We start from the raw sequence: 24,756 nt of genomic DNA, 5'->3' as shown, positions 1-24,756 counted from the left end.
CAAAAATGCAAAAATGTTTTGTAGTTCTTAGTTTGTACTTTTAATGTCTCCAGTAATAGGCTAAAAAGGACTCCAGCTTTGAGAGGAGAAGGTTCGGTCATATCATAAGAGATATTTTACCAAGTCATATAAGTGGTGGATAAGCTGAATGCAGAATACTTGTTCATCAAATCCTACAATACAAGAGTTGAGGCACTTGATGACACTAGTAAGAGATCAGATTAAAGCAAACAGAAGCTTACACAGTGAGCATCTGGAATCTGGTTTCTACAAAGGGTGCAGAAGGGTGCAGACCTTCAGAAGGTCTGAAGAGGGATTAGATTTTTTAAGAAATCAGTAAGTGGCTGCTAAAAGAACTAGGCATGTATGTACTGACTAAACTCCTTAATAAAATAGTTGTGATGCTTGGGGAGTGCAAGGTGAACAGTATGTGGTCAGACTTGTGTGCTCTCCTCAAGTAGCCTCTTCATGAGTCTGACACAGTAACACCAGCATAGTCCTACCTCATGTGTCCTTTCCAAAAGATTATATCATTTTCTCTGTACTGTATTCCCTGGGTTCTGTTTTGTGTCAAATAAATAAATGCCATATATGTGACATAGATGTAATTACAATATGCTCTTCTATTTTTGTTATTGCACATAGTATAGTACATGAACTGTTATATTTTGCATAAAATAGTTGATACCAATTAAGCAATGTCATTTTGTATCAGTTTAGAACTACTTGATTTAGAACTGTGAAATTCAATCCCGATTTTCACATTTTCTTGTTTTTTTGGTGTTTAAACGTGAGAACTCAAAAGTTTACTTGTATTTCACAGTATGTTGTCCACAAAATACCATTAACTTAATGGGTTTTTAATTTTTTTTCTGTTGTTCTCCTTACACAGATGAATTCAAACGTGCTGTGTATGTAGCCACAGGTGTGAAGCTTTCACCACATTTGGTGAACACAGTGTTCAAGATTTTTGATGTCGACAGAGATGACCAGCTGAGTTATAAAGAATTTATCGGGATTATGAAAGACAGACTCAATCGAGGGTTTAGGGTAAGGATTCTAATTTTTATATTTACCTTAGTTGACTTTACTACTTACCACTACTTTAGCATCTGTAGCACATGTAGGTTTTAAACCAGCAGTGCATGTGTTTAAAGACATATGTTTTATAGAAATACTGAAGCAGTCTGTAAGATAAAAACTTTCCCAAATTCTTGATTTCTTTTTTTTTTTTTTTGTTAGAAAGCAATACATAGAGGACATAACGTACCTTTACCAAACCAAATCGTAGATGAGAAATCCTCTGCACACTGTCATTTCTTCCGTATTGTGTGATCAATAGATTAGCATTAAGAATTTTAACAAGGGTATCTATTATGTCTGGGTTGCCTGCAAAGAGAATTTGCCTCTCTCAAGCTCACACAGTTTAGTTAAAGGTCAAACACTGGCTATTCTAAAACATATAAAATAGCAAGTGTTGGTAATGACAGTTGGAAAGAGTTGCAGCAGAAGATAGTTTTAATTTTCAAATAAAGAATCAGTGAAGTGGTGCTGAACAATGTTGTATTCTAGTTCAGAGTTGCTTTTGATAATTAAACCTTGCATATAATACATTCAATTATATTAAGCTAGAGGGCAGGAAATTACTTGCAGAAAATTTACATAGGGAACAATGGTGAACATGTAGGCCTTGCTGCCCTCTTCAGGTTTGATATAGTGCCAGGGGAATGTTATAGTAGCAGAAAATTTTTTAATTAGGGTATGATCAACAAAAGCCTTTTTTTATATATATAATGGGGTTAACATTTTTAACTAAACATAAAATGGTGTTCTTACTGACAACCTTATCACTTAAGACATAAATCTTAAGCTGCATTATGGTTCTTAGATTCACATTTCAGTATGTTATTTCTGTGATGTAATTTTAGTTATTTTAGTTAGCTTCCTAAATATAATGTTAGAACTTTTTGTGAAGTGGTGTTGAGTTTAATAGTTTACTTGTTATTTCTGTAATATTATGATCGAACATAAAATGTGGATAACAACCACTGCATTTGTAACAAACTTATTTCCTTGTTGGTCCTCAGTTCCTTTTATTATGGTGTGGGAATGATGATTGTTTCCTAATCGTTTTAAGATGTTTGGCTATATGTTTTAATTGTTTACTAATTGTAAGTGTGCAGTGTATGGTTATTTAACCAGAAAATGGTCTGCTTACTAAGTAATTTTAGTATTACATGTTTCTATTTCACAAAAAGCATGACAGAAATCACATATAATCCTAAAAAATCTGTATCATCCAGCACTATTCTGTCTCATGTATGTATCTTTCTTTTCCCTAGACCTCCATAAAATATTCCCATGGACTGTAAAAGAACTATAAAGAATAGCCAAGGACATTCAGAAGAATAACAGTCTTTCATAAATTACATGTCTAATTTTAATAAGATACTAAATACCTCCCAGATTGCATAGGAGATGATCATGATTTGGTCCTCTAATTGTGTTAAATGCATTCTCTTCATTAATCAGTAGTATTCCAAGACAATTACTGTACCAAATCGAGGAATTACAATTTCCAGTAAGTTTTCTCAAGTGTCACACAAACCTGATTTTTCCAAGAGTAGGTAGTAGTAAAAATTCTGTAGAAATTTGCTTTTTCAGTTTAATAAACACCTGCTACCCACTCCAGTCTTGGTTTAGAATGAAAAGTAGAAAACACGTAAGAACCTTTTTCACAGAACAAATTGGTGGAAGGTCATTGATTGCTTCCTGTTGTTTGTACATTAAAAGTGAAACAGTATTTAGTGTGTCCATAACAAGTAAAAATTTGTCCTCTTGCTCCTGCAATGTGGAGGCACAAATGTTGTCTTGGTGCTAAATCAAAACTAATAAATCACTAACCTCTTCTTTGTCAATAACTGTGTTTTCCATCTGTATGAAGATTCGGTCAGTTCCATTATACAGATAAAAGATCATAACAGCTTCTGCTTATGCAGTATTTTGTAGCAGCATAGAAATCTTTGCCATGAGAAATATGAAGCTGTTTACGAAGTACAAATGCCCAATTTTAATGTAAAGTATCCCACAATTAATGTCTATCCAAATCAGTGTAGTGTCTGATTATCACTCTAAAAACGTCCAAAAATTACAGTTTCAGCTAGGCCTATGATTTGAAGTATGATTTTACAATTAACATCTTATACTTAGCAATTCAACATTTTAAAAAGTTGTTTTGCTAAAATATTTGCCCAGAATCTTGAGGGCATAACAGAGTTTGGTACCAGGACCATATATTTTAGAAAAGAGCATTTTGTGGTTATGTAGTCAGACTAAAGCAAACATATTAAAGAGCAAAGAGTTACACAAGTCCAATGAAAATGGAGCTCTGAAACATCAGTCAGAACCTACCAAATCTGATGTATTTAAAAGCTTAGCCATGACACTACAAACTTGAGGAGGATCAAGTGCTACTTCTTATAGGAACATAATAAATTTGCATTTTAATATAAATTTAAATACGTTTTTGGAAAAGTAAATGTCTTAAAGAGTTTATCAAATGACATTTCTCTCTTTCTGCAATTTAGTAGCATAACCCGAAACCTCGTTTTGGTTTTAGTAGTTTGAAACCAATTCATATGTTAAGCTGCCATCAGGTGGTCATTCAGAGTACTGCCGTAAACTTACTAAAATGTACAGACATGAAAAACTTTATTTTTGCTTAATATTTAATTAAATTAGTTATTTCCTTTTTTTATTATTAATTTAAAAATATATAAGAATATTCCCTTTCCTTTATAAATTCCATTTTTAAACTGAAAGACTTGGAACTTAATGAGTAAATGATAAATGTTCTGCATAACACATACTGTACTGTATTTCTTAGCTCTTTGTCACTTAAAGCCATTTTTTTGTATTTTCATGATACCATTGTCTTATGCTTACCTCTGGCTGCCTTCACATGTTGTCTGCATCTGCGCACTTCTCCATCTTCTGCTCCACAGGGCTACAAACCTATACAGAGGTATACCACTTTCAAATCCTGCGTGAGGAAGGAACTCTATAGCAGATAAATGACGGTATGTGTTAGCCACCCAATCTGAGTGTGCTGGCATGCTTGCAAGAATGGCTGAGTGTTTAGCTGTCACTGCTTTGTTTCCTGTTCAAAAACTCAGGAAAAGGTTATCTGACTGCAAGCAGTGTGGTAGCTCAAAGCATTACGTTGTGTTTTTGAATGAAGCAATAGAATTTTATGCTGGAGTTGGTAATGACTGACTCACACTGTCACTTTTTTGTAAGCCAGCTCCAATTTTGTACTGTGTTTGAAATGAGTATTCTTTCATAGTTTCTGTTGCTGTTTTCTGTCTGTCCTGTTACTTCTTTTCAAGTAATTTCCCAGGTACCTAAAGTTAATAAGGATTTACCAATGAAGATTGTAGATGTAGATTTTTCTGACTGTTAGTAACTTGGTTCTACTTCAATTTATACTGTTAGACTTTTGAAAGCAATAATTATTTTTGGCTTGATTAATGCTATACCAGCAATTTTCAAAAATCAGCACTGTGTCCACACACAATCACCATGACTGTTTCCATGTATGCACTACATGAATGTCCATTCTTACAATTAGATTGTGCTGTGGGTTTCAGTGTAAAAACTGGGGTGTGCATATTCTGTAGCCAAATCGTGAAACTATTTGTCACGCAGTGGACACAGCAGACACAGCAGACACTGTGTGTTAGTAGACATTTCCCTTCTTACATAAAGCAAAAGTTTTTTTCTTTGTGATTTAAAGTTTTTTCCTATTTACATTTAAAGAGTTTGCAGTTGTTGCTATGAAGGCTGTTAGTTCTCAGATGTATTATTTTACAGAGGGGAGGAGCAAAGAGATGTACACCATGACAAACAAGGCCCCATGGTCAGTGGTCGGGTGTCAGTGGACCCTGTGCAGTAGCCAGCACATCTCATGTGCTTCTGAGCCAGGAGGGTTTGACGGTCATTCCCCTGCTGTTTTTAATTCTGAGGTGTAATATTAAGCTTTTATGTTCAATAACCATCTTCAGATGGCTCCATATATTATCATATCAGCCTCTGACCTTCTGAATCCTATCCTTTTCTGTCATATGCCTCTCTGACCACTTGTATGCCACTCAGTGTGCTGGGCCTCTGGTTTCCATCTTTCTTCCCTAACTCTGAGATAGCATGTCATGAAAGCAAAGCAAAGCGTCTTGGATCCTGTTTATCTGTGTTGATGGCTGGCTTCCAGCAACAGTGTAAAATCTAAGTGTTTAAGGATGAGAGGTGGGGTCTGTTTACCCAGACTGGTAGCCCATCAGCTCTCCAGTCCCAGTAGTGCTTTTCCTTTGTAGACCCCTGTGCGAGATAGACAAGGGAGAGGAAATATTTCTAAACTATTGACCTTTCCTGTGGCACGACATGTCATGTATCATGAACTGTGTTCTTTGGAACTTTTCAGACCACTTTTTTTCAGTGAAGTGTGTCACATCTTTTGAACAGGCCGTTTCTCTGAAATTCAGCAGTAGAGATGGCTTGGGGTATGTCCAGGCTTACAGAGATGGTTTGTCCTCCTAGAAAGAAGATGAGTTCTGTTTGATTTGTATATGTTCTTGTACATGTAACATTCAGCATCCATAAAATTATTTTATTATTATTATTTTGATTATCTGTTAACACTTTTAAAATTATACTTCCTTTTGAGTATAACCCAAATACTGAAGCATTTGTTCTAATATGTGAGGGGCAGAACAGGAAATTTGATCTTAATAAAAAAAAATCTGGTTTCTCCACCTTATTAATGGGAAGTGTAAATGACTAATGAAATAGTTGAAACAATATTTTAGTAATCCAAGTTGCTAGTCACATGAGAGGAAGGTCATGGCTTTAAATTAATTTTATGTAAATTAAAGATCATATCTTTGAAACTTTTGACTCTCAAAGCTTCCTTCCTTCTTTTCCCATGTATTTTTAAAAATGGGTTTTAGTAGTACTTTTTGTCTTTTTGACAAAACCGATATTGCAGTTGCATGTCACGTATTGTTTAAACTGTAAACTTTTCAAGATACAGAACAGCTCTTACAGGAAACTGGCAAAATGCTATACAGTCATGATGCATGCCTAATAATAGCAGTGAAGGGTATGTGACCCAGTGGGAAAAAAGGCAGTGACGCAAAGGAATCCAGTACCTAATCATCAAACCTAATAAAATTATCTTGGTGACTGAAAGGTTGTAAAAGCATCAAGTTTACATACACCAATACCTTATCAGATCTGAATTCAGGCAATAAATCTATAGGCTGAGATGATGTAAGCTGGGGAAAAAATATACAGTGGAGAAAGGGAGATGTTGTTCAGTCTGTATAAAGTCATTCTCAAGAAAAAATTTAAAGTTGAATAATAGTATGTCTGCACTACACACTGAGAGACAGAGAAACCAAGTTAGTTCTCAGGGCATGGACTTGGTTAAAGGCAACCTCACTGACATAGTGTAGAAGCCTCTGGTTATTTACCCTGCTCTTCTTCCCAGCTGGAGCTTCTGGATGCTATTAATGAAAATTCTTCTTGTACCCAAGCTTTCTTGAAAACGTCTGTATCAAATATTTGTTGCCTGTGCACTGAAGAATGCAGTGTAAGCCTTATATTTATAAAATTCCCTGTTTCCTGCTGACACATTAGTTTGGTACTGCTCTTCACTTGAGCAACTGCTTCTTGTCTCATCATGAATTAAAATCATAGAATCACAGAATTGTTAAGGTCAGAAAAGACCTCTGAGATTATCAAGTCCAGCCGTTACAGTGACATAACCAGTTGTTGGCTGTTCAGAGTTCCTTTTTGTGCGAAACATTCCATAACTCTTTTAGATTTTTTGTAAACTTTTACTAAAGTTGTTGCAAGTGCCAGTTAATGGAAATGGAAGCCTTAGCCAAAGCATGTGAAGTGATTTGGCAAGAGTTACCATGGAAAACAGAGATAGTTCTGTCTTTGCCATACATTGTGGAGTGAAAGTGGATTTACATAACTCTAAAAATTATTTTTTTCCATTTAGTTTATAAATAATAAAGATGGAATCATTGGAGATTTGAAATTGAACAGTTTCAGTGGTTAATTTAATTTCAGTCTGATGTACAAAGAAGCACATAAATATACATGAAATACAAAAATCGTCTGCAACTACATCCCGAAGTTAGATGCAGTACAACTACTATTAATTTTACTTCATTCTAAATATAAAAGTACAGATCATTGTGCTTTGATATACTTCCTATGGTAAATGTAGAACTGATGAAGGAGATTAAGATACTTGGCACACAGACTACAGATTATACCCTACTTTGAATCTACACCTTGAAAAGGGATAAAGCACATTCTGCTGTACATCACGTATCTTTAAAATGCACTAATGCCATTTACTCCACATTGTAAAGAATGTTGCACCCTTATAATAAATAATGATAGTCTGTCCTTGGGAAACCTGTAACAAGCTGTGTGTGGTCCCTGCAGGGCAAAGAGCCTGACACAGCATTGGCAGGTACTCCTTTGCATACACCGCAGGGAGAACTGAAAAAAACATGTTAGGAGAGAGCTACCTAACAGAGCATAGAGGAGAACTCTGCTTCGAATCTTATAGAAGGATATAAAGGAAATTTCTAACAAAGCCCTTTCAAAGTTAATTTCTGAAAAGGGATGCTAGAAGCCAATTTAAGAAGGGATTCAAGTCCATCCAAAAGTACTGTTTGCCAAACTATTTGCATGGTCAGTAGCTGTGATAGATATTTAAGCCAAATTCTGATTTTATTGACTTCTAAAGTATTGAAAGTAACTATAACGTGTCACAGATGTAAATCTAGAAATTAAGTTCTATATACCAGTAATTTCCTGAGAATCTTAAGACATTTTGCTTTGAAAGAACTGATTTCTAGATGTTCTGAATGTTGTGGGGTTTCAAAATTTCTGATTTAAGGTTTTTAGGAAGTAATAGTTAATAGCTGAAAATAGTGCCTTGGGACTGACCGAGGAAGGAAATTTCATTTTGAGAAAGCCACGAAAGACTGAAGCATGGATTCAGAATCTCATTTCTAGCTATGTTTCAACTATAAATTGTTATCTTCTGTAAACACTTCATTCTGTCAAGTGAGATTAAATTTGTCATGTAGCTAATATTTTTAAAGCTTTTAATTTCTATACTATCCCAGTACATAGCAGTTGAATATATCTGTTGTAAGATTAAAAAAAACTAAAAGAGGTTGTTGCTTACTACTTGAAGAGACTTTTGCTTACCTCTTCTCTAAAGTAGAGAAAGTGAGAAGCGTGTGCTAAGACACACCTTACTGACTTATGTTACAAAAGTAATTGAAGGTTACAGAACGTGGGCTTTTGAGTCTAAACCTGACTAGAAAAACATACCTGGATACAGTGGGAGGAGAATGTTCTAGTGAAATATGAAAGCACTGCGGAGTATGTGAACAAAATGTTTTTTCTGTGGATTTGGTACACTGAGGGTAGATGCAAGAATGGTGCATACATTAGAAATGACACTGTTCATCTAAACAGTCAGTGTATTTCAGCATTTCTTTTAATGACTTTCATGAACATTTCTCTGAACTTGTTTCATAAAATAAAAAATGTGTACCTTAAAGCACGAGTTAATCAATTGAACGTGCTTTTGTTAAATAATGCAGTGCAATTTACAAGTAATGCATTTTTTCATGAGATTGACTATAAATTTCAACTATAAATTATGCATTCATGTAAGTATTGTTTCTAATATTTCATTTAAAGTCTGGATTATATACTACTGTGGATTAGATTGTTTTCTGAATATTTACAACTTCTCTATAAAATTCTATGGTTTTTAATTAAAAAGATGACTGAGAAGAATAAATGGATATAGGCTTCACTGTCTAATGGTTGATTTTAATGTACTGCAATGTTGCAATATTTTTAACAGCTTCACTCGTTTCAACCAAAACAAGGTATTGGACAATCTCTAATCTTGTGTCATGGTTTTGGCTAAGAGACAGTTAATTTTCTTCTTAGTACCTGGTACTGTGCTGTGTTTTGAATTCAGGATGAGAATAATGTCAGTGACACAGTGATGATGTAGTTGCTACTGAGCAGTGCTTACACTAAGTCAAGGACTTCTCAGCTTTTCCTGGGGTCCTCTACACCCCAGTGAGGAGGCTGGGGGTGCACAAGGAGTTGGAACAGCTGACCCCAACTGGCCTAAGGGATATTCCACACCAAGTGGTGTCATGCTCAGCAAATAAACTGGGAGGAAAGCTGGGTGGGGGCTGCTGCTCAGGAACTGGATGGACGTTGGTTGGTGGTGAGCAACTGCTTTGTGCATCACTTGTTTCATATATTTGAATTCTTTTTTCCCTTTTCTGTTAAACTGTCTTTATCTTAGCCAATGAATTTTAGGGGCTTGTTGGTTTTTTTTTCTGATTTTCTCTCCAGAGTGGGGGGAGTGATGTTCAGCTGCCTACCCAGTTAAACCGTGACACCGTGATACTGTAACCACTTGCCTCCAGATACTGTACTTAAATTGTAAATCATCTTAGAAATTAAAATTACTTGTAAATGTTTTTTACTTCCCTATAGCAATTATAATTCCTGTTTGTCCCTTAGCTTCTTTCCCCAGTTGCTCTAATACTTAGTACCTCTCCATCTTTCTACACCTGCTTTCAAAAAAGGCTTGTGAAGTTAGGAACAGTGGAAGAAATAATAAGATCCAGTAATAATTACAGATAGCATAGAGTCTATTGAACCTCCCAGGCTAGCCCTTGGCCAGTATTCTTCTCCATTCAATGGGCACTTATTCATGTTGCTGAACTACAGTGCACTTTAGGATTAAGGTAACCTAGTATAGAGAAGCTTTCACGTCATCTGCCTATATTGTATTTGGCTTTTCCTGATGCCTCCGTTTAATGAACATTAGTAATTTTCTGTGCTTTTTGTTTGGTGTCATAAGTGAACTTTTTAGTACAGTGTCAACACAAGCAAGAAACAAAACTAGAGAGGGAGCAGGACATACCTGAATAAAGAGCAAATCCTTTCCTGCAGCTTTTAATATAAATAGGCTATCTGTTGAATGCTGTGTGCTGTGAGGTGAGGATGCATTTTGAATACTGAACCTGTGTATGGATTTATAACCCTCATTTTACAGAAGTAAATTTGATCTTTCATTATTTTAATATTAAAACATCTATCTAGTGTGTATGAATCTGAGTAAAATATAATGTAGAATTAAAGAATTTAGTGAATGATATCTTTTTTTCAATTGTATGTTTTTCACTTTTCACAGGAGACTCCAAAGTATGGTTGGAAGGAATATTACTCTTGTGTGATGACTGTAACCAGTGAACATCTCAGAGATCTGTGGAAGCAATTTCGGAGACAAGATATGCTGAGATAAAGGAAGGAAGAAGAATTATCTGCACTGGCTAGAAATATTTATTCCTATGAATTCCTAATGAAGAACAAACTAACCCAGGTGAATTGTGAATCTTCCAGCTGCAGTAGAAAATACAGGACTTCTTTTCCACTTAGTGTAGTGATCACCAACTCTTAAAACTGCTTTTCAGTATGTATTTTATTTAAATGATGAACTATTACCTGAGTGGCAGAAGTCTTTTTTTTAAGAACATCTTTTGAATATTTTTTTTTATTATTTTGAGATAAGTTTGTCATTAAAAAAAAAAGTTTTATGCCTGGGTAGGAAAATGTTTTGGCAATGAAGAGAAATCCCTCCATCAGCTTAGACTGTGAATTTGCTTTCAGAAGAGCACTACTGAAAGTTTGTGCTAAACTGAAAATGAGAATGCATTAAGTAGCATAACAATTATGTATGAGTTGAATGGACAAATTAAACTCTTAGAAGCTGTAATTTTAAAAAGAGTAAAGCTGTTATGGTTATAATGTGAATGATAGGTATTTACCTAGGAAAAGTACTGTATGAACTATAACGTTCAAATTCTCCAAGTCTTATTATTATGTTTATTAATTTATCCTTTTGAAAAATAGTAGGGATTTTAAGATGTCTTACAAGCAGTATGTCAAAGAAAAGTCAAAATGTTCAAATTAATGTTAAGTAACACACACTTTGTAATATTTATTATAAATTTTATTGCCATACACTGATATGTTTCCAGTAGAGTAAAACTTCTTGTATTTCTTGTGAATAGTGCACTTTTTATGAAGAGGCACTGAGTAGAAATTATGGTTGTCTAATTTGCTACTCTGGAATGCAGTATCTGAAAACAAATAACTCGTGTTTGTGTCAAACAGAAGAGCAAAACAAAACATGAATGCATGCAGCAGTACAGAAAAACACTCATTAAGTAATATTAATTGAATATCACACATGAAACATCAGACATAAATTAGGCTGTATAAAGGTTATGGAGAATACAGGCCATCAGTAGCCACTACAACCTGTCATGCCCTCTAGGTTTAAATGTTACTGAAACAGTGGTATGGACACTGTTATATTTGTTTTTCATATTCTGTAAATTTCTTGTTTTCTATTCAGCAGCAGCATTTTTCCTTACTCCTTTTCAAGATTATTGTCAGGTGGTATGAATTAAGCTCAAACAAAGAAGAACACATATTTTTATACCCTTCTTGAAAAGGTTCATTGAACATTGAATAAGTCTGTATCTGTCCTGGAACAATCTGTGCCTCGAAATCTTTCTAGCTGAGTACATACACACACACACACTAAAACAAATGTCAATAAATTGTTATCAGAAAGGCAAATATTTGGTAGTCAGACAATCAAAACAGAACCAAAATAATAGTTTTAAATATCTAGTTACCCCAAATATGTGAAAGCAGACTTTTAAAAATTTTATTCAGTGCACATGTTGCTCAAATACCATCTTATATCACATGTGAATAAGTAGCATTTGTGTAAGTGCACCTAAGTTTAGAAATGTTTAATTTATAGCAAGATTCATCTCTGGTAAAAAAATCAAAACAAAATAAGAAGTAAGTTTTTTTATTAAGAAATTCCACACTGGGAAGTCTAGAAAAAAGTGTGCTAGGTGTTGGCTAAAAACAAAAAGTCAGTTTAGAAAACTATTGATAGTTTAGTTAATATTTCGTGATAAAAACTTGGAAAATTTCAACCTTGGTGTCTTTAAACTACTGACAACAAGAAAAAAATCAAATAAATTGGGATAAAGGTTCTTGAATTGACACAGCAGAACACAGATAAGCTGCAATCCCTGTGTGATCATGTAGGGAATCACCTGTATTCAGTGTATTGTCTTGGTAGGCAGAACTGTCTCACTGCTTCTTGTCAGCATGTAAAAAACCCAGTTTGCTTCTTCAGTGATGAAGGACAAAAAAAAGGGAAGAAATGCCAGGGAGTCATTGAAGGGACTCCCATCTTTCCTTTTCATTCACTACTGCCCACTCACAGTGATCCTTCCCTTGGAGGAAGCAGCAGTACCATCATCATTTTGATCCTCCACTGCCCTAGGCAATAGTGCACTTTGCATTTATGGCTGGCTTGAGACAATTTTGGCTTTTTTCTATGTATTTCATAATTGTAGTCACGTAATATAAACTAGAATGTGAAAGTGTCAGATTAGTTTTTAAGAATATTTTTCCTCATGTTTAATAATGTTATTTAATATAAATATGAATATATACATATAATATTTCAAAATAAATGCACTTGAAACTAATTTTCTTTGCAGTGTATTTCATTAAAATTCTTTTGTTGTAAAATAATCTTTTTTTTTGGTAACATGAATGTGTAAGCACTTTGAATTAGAGCATCTCACCATCACAAAAAAATAGACTTGTTTTCTTCTTTTGGTCATATCTTGTGATAGCTTTGCTTTTCTGCCACAGAATTCTGTATAAAAGAGCTGGAATGCAAGGACAGGTGATAACAAGGCAGGGTAACAGCAGATGCCATCTGCTATAGAGGCACCCCTCGGATAGGCTGCAGTCACTGTGCTCAATAAGTTCATAAATTATTCAAAATCTGCCAAATTCCTGGCAGCAGAGAAAATGTGTATGCTGCCATGAAACCATGTGAAAAGTTGTGTAAATTAGGGCTTTTTTAAAAACCAGCTCTTGTTCTCCAACGTAAGTTAAGAAAACTGTAATAGTGTAAGTGAATATTTAAAGGATGCTTTAGGAACTGCCCACAGATGCCCAGACCAGCTGGGATAAAATGGGAACTAGTAAACCTGCAGCTTTGGGTAGCTTTGTGATACTAACTCTTGCCTGTTCTGATGAATTCCTAGTTCCTGGCAGAATACCCTGTACTACAAGCTCCTTCCTGTTAATCTTCTGATATTTAAGATTACAGTGGCAGTTTCCCTCCTTGCACATTTTGGCAGTAATTTGATACAAACTACTACCACTGCAGATTGTCGTGTTGTATGACAAAGAAAGCTGTCAGCCCAAAGGAAAAGAAACGCTATTGAACAGTAATTGGCAGAATTTTGTTGGTAATACTGCCTAGTTTCTATAGTTATTTGATCTCTTCCACCTAAATATCAGCATACAAATGCATTCCAATAAAAGGGGAAAAAATTATAGAGAAATTTTTCTTTTTCATTTGACATCATGTGATATTCTTTACCTTATGATGTGTCTTGCTTTCTTGTCCCACTGAGGATATTTTCAAGACAGTTTCTAGCAAAAGAACCCCAGACTAATAGTTGCAGAAGGAAAGGAATCAGACTAAGAGCTCACTATTCAAAAATGAATCTGAAACTAATTTTTAGCAATACAAAGTCTGAAATCCCCTTAAAATCAAGCCAAAACTAATATGAATATTTTCTAATATGTGTGAGGTCTTAAGGTACAGTAGTATTCCCTATATCTGAAAATCCATGAAAGTATTTGGCACTCTGAACCTGTCAGCAGGTAATGCCCTTGCATAGATTGCATTCTTTTTCTTACGCACACAATTAAATACATGAGGTGTGCTTTAATCTTGAATGGGTAATGTTAATTTTCACCACTAGTTTGACTTATAAATTCCTCCCACAGAGGAGCATTATTATTAGCTAGTAGAATTCCATAAAAATACTAGTACCCACTTGAATTTTTTTTATTAAAATACCTAATTTGTATATATAAATATTCATTGTAACAGCAACATATCACTCCTGGGATTTTTTTAACTCTAACCTTGATTCAGAAGCTACAACCTAGATTCAAAAGCAGTGCTATAAAATAAACTTTTAGATATTCAAATCTCTGCAGTAAAACACTGAGTCGGAAGTTAGTCACCTGGGCTTTCCAAAAAATAGGTGCAGGGAATTGCACAAGATCCAGAAATACCTCAGACTGTTTTAAATCCACAAACTAAACTAGTTAACCAGCCAGTACTGAGTACAGAGCCATTGTAAGATGTTGTTCCTGGGAGCTGTGCATTCTCATGTGCTTTCTTTAGTGGCCATTAGCATGTGAGGGGAGAGGGCTCAGTTAGAAAGTGACACAGCCAAAAAAACCCGTGCAAACATACACACAGATATGATCCTATGAGAACAACTCCCTGTTACAAGAGTGCTGGGGACAGCATGTGAGAGAGGACAGACGTACATTGCTTGGAGCAGAGATGAAGGGCAGGATAGTGGCAGTCAGGATTCAGAGAGATGTGGCAGTTGCAATCCAAATATATGTCTTGCCAGAAATAAAACAGCTTGTAAAGCGAATATGCCCTTGCAGTTGGAAACTGTGTGACAAAACCCAGTACAAGGAGCAGGGACTGGAATCCAAAAGTCCCTGATGTTTTGGTCAGATGCCCTCAGAGGCTGCTGGAGCATTTACTTTCTCTGATGCTGTGAACCTTGCATCCTTTTTCGTATCATTTCAAAAAGAGAGTGGACAAATTACTGGCAGTTAAAAAATTTCCATGGGAAGTGGAAAGAAAGAAATTATGGCTGTTGCTGCATTTTATGCAGACATATTCTGAGGATCCCCAGCAACAGAAAGCTTGAACTTAGGCAGGAATTTTATCCGTGAAGAATGGCCAAACCTAGATGTATGACCAAGGCACAGAGTGGCTTAGGTCTGTCACGGCATTTCGGGGCATTAGCTGTAGAAGCAGGTTTAAATGAGCCTATCTAAAATGAAAAAAGGAGGTTGTCAGACTGATAGTTTTAAATTTAGATGTTTACTTTTGGAGTCAACCATTAAGTCACTTAACTTCTATTCCAAATGGCAGAAAGCACTGGATTGGTGCACACCGCATGAGATAAGGTTTCTTACATACAGCTCTTGAGGGGTTTTCCACTACAGGGATTTTGATTTTTGCCTAAGCAGAGACCTCCTTGGGCGACTGTACAGATCTCCATTGCACCAGAACTAGTACTGATTGGAGCTGGTTTAGCTTTATCCTGTATTTCCCACCTTAAGTGACAAAAGGGGAAGCAGCAGGGGAATGAAAATTCACAGATGGGTGCATCTGAGAAAAAAACAATGCACAAATTGCCACAATGCACTACTGCTGAAAGTGACAGAAGAGTAGGTGAGTAATAACCCCAAATAGGACTTCAAAAAACTTCCTTGAAGGCAGACTCTGACAAATATAGTATTGTATCAATCCAGAGGCAGCAATCAAGACATTTGAGGAGGGACTTCATTACTTGGAACAAAACAAAAAAAACCCAAAACAAACCACCACAACACCACCAAACAAAAAAAAATCATATGACAACAGTTAGGCTTGGGTATCCAAACAGTTGCAAATAATTGAGTACCGAGCTCAGATGAAGGGAGAGCAAGAAGTTGAATACATCTGGGCCAGTCTTTCAATTAAAATACATTTGACAGCTGGACTGACACTGGGGAGGGTACTTGAGCTGCCTGTTTTCATGTAGCCAGGAGCCACAAACTATACACAGACAGTACCTGACTCCAGCTGAGATGCAACATACATTTTCTAGGTGACATCTTATGCCAGAGGTGTTGCAGAGGGATTTCTTTTCCTTTGTGTGGTAAGTGTGGTCCAACACCCAAACATTCTGGAGATAAGCAAGCAGAACAGCCGCTGTCTTGAAGGCCAGAGAGCATCCCTGTAAAGCTGCTGGTTCACCTAATTAGTGCCTTGTGCGTGTATGTCTGTCTGTGTGTATTCCTGCTTCTAGGTGCTGCTCTGTGTATTGTGTAGGAGCAAATATGTATACTTCTGTCCTACTGTCCCTCCTCCTCTTGCTGCTCCACTGAATACACAGGATGTGGTGGGGGAGAAAGTATTCCACCATATCAGATTGCTTACATAGGGGATGACATGTTAAGATTCTATGAACTATAAGTGGCTAGTCTGATAAATACATCTTAAATTAAGAACATTTTGTGTGTGTGCTTATCAGTCACTGTATTCTGCATGTACTTAGTCTGGGATTTTTGAAATAGACCAAATAATGAAAGAAATACTGAACTTTAAAAAAGCTATTATGAGTTTATAAAATGAATCATGCTTTATTGCTAACACACAGAGTTCCAGAAGCATTTGGACAATGCTTTCAGGCACATGGTGTGATTCTTGGGGCTGTCCTGTGCAGGACCAGGAGTTGGACTTAGATGATCATTGTGGGTCCCTTCAAACTCAGAATATTCTGTGATTCTGTGATTTTCAAACTGTTCTAGCACAGTAAACCTGTGACATCTTAAAATTAATTATCTAATAATGTGAAGTCTTTATTTTCCACACTCAGTTGTTGCAATGGTAGTCTTAAGAATTCAGTGTAATTTTATAGTCAAAATGTAATGAGCTAGATAAACATATGGTGTTTCCAGCTACAGATGCTCTCTTACTGCAGTACTGTGGTATTCAATTCACGTACACATTAAGGAGAAGACTGTTAATTTTCATAATCACATTTCTTTTGTGGCCCATTTTACTTTCTTATTTGTACTGTTTTGAAGTTTTATAACCTTTCAAACAGGGATAAAACTGTGCTCTGAAGAGACTCACTGTGCTAAATTATCATTAACAGATAATTTTTCTCTGTTATGTGTTAAATATCCTCCCTTTAAATTTCCTTCCATTTTGCTGCCATTACTTTATAAGATTGATTGTCAGGAACTGTTTATCACATCTTAATAAAATACATTCAAGATGTCTGTGTAATTTCATTAGACATATACAAACCTTCTACTACTGTTTGCTCTAGATAGACAACTTACTAACTACTACTAGTAGTTTCTTACTTCTTAAATGCACCAAAATTCCCTTAACTATCTATACACAGTAAGCAGTGTAGGAATGCAGCATCACCTGACTGTAAGTGTCAAAGAACTTTTAGTGTCTGCAATTGGAACAATGTAATTCTTTATTTAAAGATGGTTCAACAAGGCAGAGAAGCCCCCTAGACTTGCAAAGGAGTAGTTTCTAGTTAGGACTGCCTTCCTTCAGAAAGAGGCACAGTTCCCACCCCTCCCCTTCTGTATCTGAGCCCAGCTGGAATCCACCTGTCGGAGCATATGGAAGGAGAGAGCACCTGCTTTGTTAATGTCATCTGACCAAGGACCTTGTCAAGTGAGAAGACAAAGAAGGGGGGAAGCCAAGCATATAGATGAACAAACGCAACCGAACAACACTCCCAATAGACAACAGCAGAGAGCCCTGGTCAGCCAGACTCATTGACAAGGGTATGTGGAGCAGGAAGCTGCTTGTTTCAGCAAGATCAGCTGCACAAGGGGTGTGTGTGCTTTCACTAGTGAAACTCAGCCCTGACAGCCAAAGGGGAGAAAGGAACTTGGCTGTTGGCACTTGTGCAAGTCCAGTGCGTAGGCACTGTTGAAGTTGCTGGTGGTTGGGCAGGAAAGCAGCAGCCACCTTCACCAGGGAGGAGACACTGGGTGCCTGGGCTGGGCTCCAGCAAGGAAGAGGATGCTCGGCCCCAGAGCTGTGTGTGGCAGCCCCTTCCTCTAACATCCCTTCATGCTACCGAGGTCACACAACTGGATACAGGAAATAGTCAGACATGGTAATGTTAGAAATTTCCAAATGTATTCCAGGAGAGACACATTTAAAACAAAAAATCCACCAGCAGTACCTTGCATATACCTTGCCTGAGGAGAAAAGCTGAGTGGTACTACCACTTGTGATAAGAACGTTTTGTTTCAATTTGCCAAACACTCAAGTTGCCTCCTTAAACACCAGCTACCTTCAGCCCAGCTCCTGACAAGAAAATTACCTTCATTTCCTCTGTCTTTTCCTTGTGAACATTTTCATACAAGCAGCAATAAACTGTTCCCCAAGTAACCTCTCTCATTATAGAGAGAAGCAGCCCAAGTACAGTAATTTGGGAAACTCGTCTATTAACACCTAATGGGTTTAGATTATGCCAGTATTTACTTCTGCCATAGTACAAATTCTCCTTTGAATATGCTTGCTCTTGAGTTGTTCTGCTGCTACCTAAAATGTCTGTAGATCATACCACAGAGGGAGGAAGAGGAGGAAAGGCACAGAAGAAAGGGTCTCTCATGGTCATCACCCATGAGTGATGAGAGTCATGGAGGGAATAGAAAGTAACTGTGGCCATGAAGGAGAGCTAGAGAGCCCACATCCCTGGGATGAAAACACAAGGACGGGTGATTCTTTACAGCTCTGACCAAAGGATGCTCCAAAGTAATTGGCATTATCAGTCAAGGCAGGGTTTTTTGTCCCACCTAAATTAACATGAGGTTTGCCTGTTTATTTCGCTGGACGGGCTAATTTTAAACCAGAATGACCATGATTTTGGAGCTCTGGTAAAGCATATGCTATAATAATTATTATTCATGTAATTAATAGCATACTAAATAGGAAAATTCTGATTATAGTGAAATCTGAGTAGAGAGCAGAGGGTGGTAGTGGCCATGGAAAATTTAGAAAGCTGGACTACACAAGCCCATTTTCATGAAGGGGTAATAAAAGGCCCCTGACCAGAAATTTTATGATAAATTATAATTTAAGGTCTTTGTAACACATCACCTCTGGCAGACTGCCACCTTTCTATATGCATAATTTTGTATAATAACTATGACTTCAATGAATAAATTATGTTATAAAGTTTTCTCTAATTTTTACTGTTTCCCTGGCATGTGTTGTTGTTAATAAGCCCCATATCATATACAGCATTTTAAAAGTGTTTATAGGAAGAAGTCTTTCACAGCCCCCAGGAACGATGCAAAACCTACTTCACATATCCAGCTGTGAACTTCTCATGGTGCAGCCACGTCTCCATGCAAACACACAACACAATAGATGCATTATCCTTGGTACCTGAGAGAGGTCACTGTCATGTATTTCCAAATGAGTTCAAAAAGCCATCAAATTAATTAAATTGCCTTCATTTCTTTTAACTTTTGCCATTAAAGCATTGGGTGTGCTTCAGGCACTGGTAACCTTATTCCTTATGCTTTTAAAATCTGTTTTGAATAACCATGGATGTTTGCATTAAAACATAGTAAAGTCAAATACTTTAAATGCTCTATTAAAATGCTGGTCTAAGTGATGACTTGCATAATTAAAGTAAAATAAAGTGCTTTTATTGTCTGTGTCATGTTGGTTTTGCTCCCTTTGCTCTTGTTTTGTGAAATATAATATGCAGGAATATCAAATGTATGTTTTTAACAACATTCACTAAATCTTTACCTTTTTAATGTAAAATACGTAATTCCCATTATGCAGAATCTTTTCTTAAATTATTATATTCCAGTCTTTTGATGGCATATTTCATCCTTTTCTCTACTGTAATAACTATACATTGAGGAGATGGTTTCACTGAGCCCTTCACAATGATATACAAGTCTTTCTCTTGAATAGGCAAAGATAATTTACTGCCATGGGATATGTGTTATTCCTCTTGATACATCATCCTGCATTGGCCATTCATTCAGTTCACTGTGGCTAACTGAAATTTCTCTGCTTGATCTTACAATAATGAGGGGTGCATAATTTTTCATCCTATAAAAAAAACTGCAGCCGTACGGTCAACTTCTGTCTCTTCAACAAACGTTCTACCTACTCCATTTCATACTCTGAAACCTGACAGTGCACCTACTATTGGGTTTGTCATATTTTCTCTAATATTATTTTCCTCTCTCGTAGCCTGTTCCTAAATCAATAGTAGTTGAATGCCTTCCAGATTGTGATTACTTAGCTTCATGTGTAGTCTCCCGTGTGAGATATTAGACAAGCCTTTTTTCAAAACACATTTTAATCAACCCGCTCCTTCCTACCTACTGCGCTGCCGATGCTCTGAAAGGTTCTAGCAGACTGCAGAAACACTACGGCCCGTGCTTGGTATTTTCAATTTTGCAGTCATAATTCAGCAACAATTCGGGAGCACATACTGCAACGCCGGCTGAGTTTATTGTGACACCTCACGAGCGCTTCATTACGATGGCCAGAAAGTAAAGTCTTTTCGGGGCAGAGTGAGTCAGCACAACCCTACGCTACCTTCCCTCGGCCAAGCAGCCGCCAAGAGCGGGTCTGGTCACCTCGGCCTCGCACAGCCTGTTGCTTGCCATGGCACCGCAGCCCGCAGCACTTGTTTTTCATTGTACAATAGTTTGAAACGTTATTTCAAACGAGGCAGTGCTTTTCCTAACCAGGTGTTTTAAAGCGTTTGCAGGGCGCGGTGAAGTGTCGCCATCCCTGTTTCCGAGGCGAATAAAGCCCAGGGATGCTGCTCCGGGCACGGGGCACTACCCGACCCAGTGTCCCTACACGTGGCGGCCGCTGCGGGCACGACCCGCGCCCTGACCGGGCGGGGCCGCTCTGCGCCCTGTCCCAACTTCTCGGCCGTGCCCCCAGCCCGGCGGAACCAACCGGACGCCGACGGGACGCTGTGGGCTCCCAGGCGGCTCTTTCCTGCCGCCCTGCCCGGGCCGGGGGGAGCGGCGGGCGAGCGGGCGGTGGGCGGAGCGGCCCTGGCGGGGAGGGAGGGGCCGGGGCGGGCTCCGGCGGGGAGCTCGGCCGGGGCCCGGGCCCCCGGAGCGAGCGGCCGGGATGCGGTGCGGGAAGATGGCGGCCCCGCCGCCGCCGCCGGCAGCTGGGGCGCCGGGCGCTTGGGGCGGCGTGCGGCGGCGCTGCCAGCGGCTGCTCTACTGGGTGCCGGTGCTCTTCATCTCCAGCATCCTCTGCTGGTCCTACTACGCCTATGTCACCCAGCTCTGCCTGCGTGAGTGCCGCGGCGGGCGGGGGGCACGGCGGGACGGGGATGGGCGCCGCCACCCCTGCCGGAGGAGCGCAGCCGGCGGGACGGACGCGGGCTGCAGCGGCGTCTGTGGGGTGTCGGTGCTGGGGCCGCCCCCGGGTGCTGCCGCCGCCACGCCCGCGGGCCGGGCCGGGCCAGGACCGGGGCAGGGGCTGGGATTGGGGCTGGGGCTGGCAACGGGCCGGGCCGGGCCGGGCCGGGCTGGACCCCCTCGCGTCCCGGCCGCTCGGACGAGGGGCATCCACCCCGCCTGGTTCTTTCCGCGACCTGGTAGCGCCTGGTTATCCCACGCGAGGAGGGATCCAGTCGCACGGGGCTTTTCACGGGCGCGAGTTTCCCTCCGTGGAGTGCGCAGCGGGTGACTGGTCTCAACCCCGGACATGGGAAGCGGGGTCTGACCATGCGGGTGGCTGAGCAGAGTTCGCCGTCCTTTCGGCGTGACAGCCTGTACACAGACACACAGTGCACATACATACACATACATGTAGCGCGTGAGGGCCGTTTGTCAGCCGGCGTGGAAGCAGGAACAGGTAACAGGAAATCTGCGAGTCGCCCCGTGCCACTCTTCAGTCATCTAGAAAATGCCCGGCTGTCACAACTACTTGGTCCCTTCTTTGGCATCAGAAGCCTGCATGACATTCGGAAGTCATCCTGACCATGCACCTTGGCACCTGTTCCTCAGCGTCAGGCAAATCATTAGTCACATACTGAAGACTGAGTGTGATATGAGTATTTGTGTAAATTTGAGTAGCCAAGCCAGAGGGCTTTATTAAACGACCAGCTTGCCAGGCTCCCTTGGTTTCTGGGTTTGGGGTTGGTTTTTTTTTTGATTTTGACTTCTCTTATAGTGTGTCTTGTAGAAAACAATTGAATCTTTTAATTTTAGGGGCTAGTGTGTGGTATACTGATGTTTCACTAACAGTGTTACAGTAATGGCATAAAGGAATATGAGTTGTAAGTCTTCAACTATTCATCTTGAAAATCTCAGCAGTCTGGTACGTAATTTTGATTTTATTTTTTTTATTGTATATAGAAGATTGATAGGATTTTTTTCCTATAGATGCTTGGCTGAGCAGTTGAGGGACTAAGTGAAAAATGATTGCCAGGCCTAGTGCCTCTGTTTTGGAGGGAAGTATGAAGACTTGGTGTGGTTCCTATATTGGAGGTGGGCTTTTTGCATCTTTTTTTTTTCCCTTAATGATAGTCAAATCTGTTAGTTCTGAGCACCACTCTTCTGCTAGAGTTGCTGTGCCTGAGAGGAGGAATGCAGTGTCTGCCTCCAGTGCAAGGAGGTGAATTGTCTGCAGGGCTCTGGGAGAAGTTGACTGAGTGAGCCTGGAGAGAGGAGCTGTTAGCCGGCATGAGGAGGGAGAGGATATTTAAGGGGAAAGTTGCTCTGTAGTTAACATTTGTCCTAGCGTATGCAGCCCTGTAGTAGGTACAGGAGGCTTGTTTTGGGCTTGTTTCAGTGATCAACTGTATTTTTTCTACTGCGTAATTCTGTATAACAGAGGAAGATTGGGTTTTAGCTTACCTGAAAGCGCATAAGATTTTGTCTTAAGGAAATGACATGCTTGAAACCTGCTTCAAACTGTAAACTGTGGTACCCTAATGCCTTGAAAACCCCTCAAAACATAAAGTCTGCGATGGGAGAGGAGGAAGAGAGAATCCTGGGCCTCTACTAAAACGTCTTTTACTGAATTCGTTTCTATGGATAAGGGTGATTTTTTTTTTCTTTTTTTTTCAGTTTCCCCCGCTACCACCCCTTTCCCATTCTGCCTGGCTTACCAGTTTTTGAATTCAGCATAATAGTCATCTACAACTTCCACTAATTCCATCTTTTATCTGTATCTGGATGCTTTCCCTCATTTTTGGCATATTAAGATAAAATAAACTTATGTCTTGTCTTACTAATGAATATTTAGTGTAAACAACAGAAGGAATAACTAACAACTCTGGGAACGAAAGCCAACGGCAGGAATAGACTGTAAGCATTTCAGTGCTTTGAAGCCAGCCTGTCTGCTCAGTGCGTCTTTTATTCCTGCAGCACTGAATGCTAAAGAGGACGTGTATAGCTGCTTTTTTTCCCTGCAGCTTACTGTCATTGATGCTAATGACAACATACAGAAAACAGTGTTAACCATTGTGCAGTAGGACTTAGCAAGGACTTTGCTCTGTTTTAAGTGGTTTATTTGAGCTTTTACTAATGAGCTATTTTGAGCTTTTAGTAGTGTTTCAAATGTAGTATTTTGAATGAGGAGTTTTTCTGCAATTTTAATCTGAGCATTGTAGGAGGAACATTATATTTTTTTTAAAAAAGAAATCTACTAATCTGATTCCTTTCATCCCTAAAGCTGAATAGTTACAGCATTGAAAAGCATTTTAGGAATTGAAAAAGGTTTTAGAAATAGAAAAAGAAATTCACTGTTTTTAACAGTAGTATTACCATATCTGTCTCTTTTATTAATGGATTCAGTTAAGTGCTCATGCTGTTTTAACCTTTAAGGAAAAGGACAAGGGTGTTGAACACTAGCAAATGTTTCTCTTCTTCCTGTTATAGAATACTGGAATTAAATGTGTAAATTAATTGGTCATAAAACACCTGACTAAAAATTGCTTCTCTCTATTCCAGTACCATTCTCTTAACTTTGTCAGTATTGTCATCTCCCAAAACCTGTCTGGCAATAATAGTTGTTTTTTTCATTCAGATACCTTCCTTTGTGTTTAAAATTAATGGGCCTATAAGTATCCCTTCTCTTAAAAAAAATTTGAATGTGTTTATGAGAACCTGAGGGATACAGACTTGTTGTTCTTCCTCTAAAAAAGATGAGGAAATACAGGCAACCTGCAAAGAGTACAATGAACTTTGATAACTAGTTACTGAAATTTCAACCTAGGATATATATGGAACAATACTATCATGAAGTTCAAATGGAGTTCTTTCCCCCAGCACCTCATCCAGGTGTCTATACTCAGAAAATACACATTGGATTCAGTGTTTCTGAAAACCCAAATATGAAAATTTAGTGTTTATTAAAATCTTTGCATGTTTCATATGCAAAGAAAAGAATTGTTCTTATGTCTTCGTTCTTAGATGCATCTCTCACTCAGTTTTGTAGAACTATAAGAGACCTGGAGTAGTTGTCCACTCCATGCTTTAGGTAAGGCAGAACCAGTAGTTATTTGCAGTTTCTGATAGTTGTTTGTCAGAAATGTTTGTTACAAACTTGGATACTGAGATGCTTTTTTTGTTTTGTTTTGTTTATTTGTTTTGTTTGCATTTGGTTTTGTTTTCCTGCCAGTTTGTGATTTGGACGTGCACATAAAGAAGGAAAATGTAAAAATTTGACAGTGCTGTGACAGATGTTTTTAGTGAAAATATAAACTGAGCTCATGAAAGGGTTATCCTATAAATAGAATATGGATGTATATGTATATGTTTTACATGTCACTGATTTTTAATTCTAAGGATTATGCTCTTGCTCAGGGAATCTGTCTGAAAATGTAGCTTGAATTTGTAATTTTAAAGAAGGAAAACTGATTTGCTGTGGAAGAA

At 38.4% G+C, this 24,756-nt stretch overlaps 2 protein-coding genes across 4 annotated transcripts in view; both read left to right on the top strand.

Moving 5' to 3' along the window:
* Nucleotides 1–12,710, top strand: part of MICU3 (mitochondrial calcium uptake family member 3) — a 54,383-nt gene extending 41,673 nt beyond the window's left edge. The window contains exons 13-15 of one of the 2 annotated variants that reach the window (XM_064652780.1): nt 893–1,050; nt 4,005–4,079; nt 10,322–12,710. In XM_064652780.1, coding sequence (XP_064508850.1) covers nt 893–1,050; nt 4,005–4,073 — 227 coding nt within the window. In that variant the 3' untranslated portion in view covers nt 4,074–4,079; nt 10,322–12,710. The remainder of the gene's footprint in view (nt 1–892; nt 1,051–4,004; nt 4,080–10,321) is intronic. The other variant, XM_064652779.1, reaches the window with a different exon arrangement.
* Nucleotides 12,711–20,949: 8,239 nt separating this feature from the next.
* Nucleotides 20,950–24,756, top strand: part of ZDHHC2 (zinc finger DHHC-type palmitoyltransferase 2) — a 37,611-nt gene continuing 33,804 nt past the window's right edge. The window contains exon 1 of one of the 2 annotated variants that reach the window (XM_064652795.1): nt 20,950–21,164. In XM_064652795.1, the coding sequence (XP_064508865.1) occupies nt 20,993–21,164 (172 nt within the window). In that variant the 5' untranslated portion in view covers nt 20,950–20,992. The remainder of the gene's footprint in view (nt 21,165–24,756) is intronic. The other variant, XM_064652794.1, reaches the window with a different exon arrangement.

This window comes from Pseudopipra pipra, chromosome 4 (assembly GCF_036250125.1).
Source record: "Pseudopipra pipra isolate bDixPip1 chromosome 4, bDixPip1.hap1, whole genome shotgun sequence".
NCBI classification, from domain to species: domain Eukaryota; kingdom Metazoa; phylum Chordata; class Aves; order Passeriformes; family Pipridae; genus Pseudopipra; species Pseudopipra pipra.
This window is presented reverse-complemented; position numbering and strand designations above follow the sequence as displayed.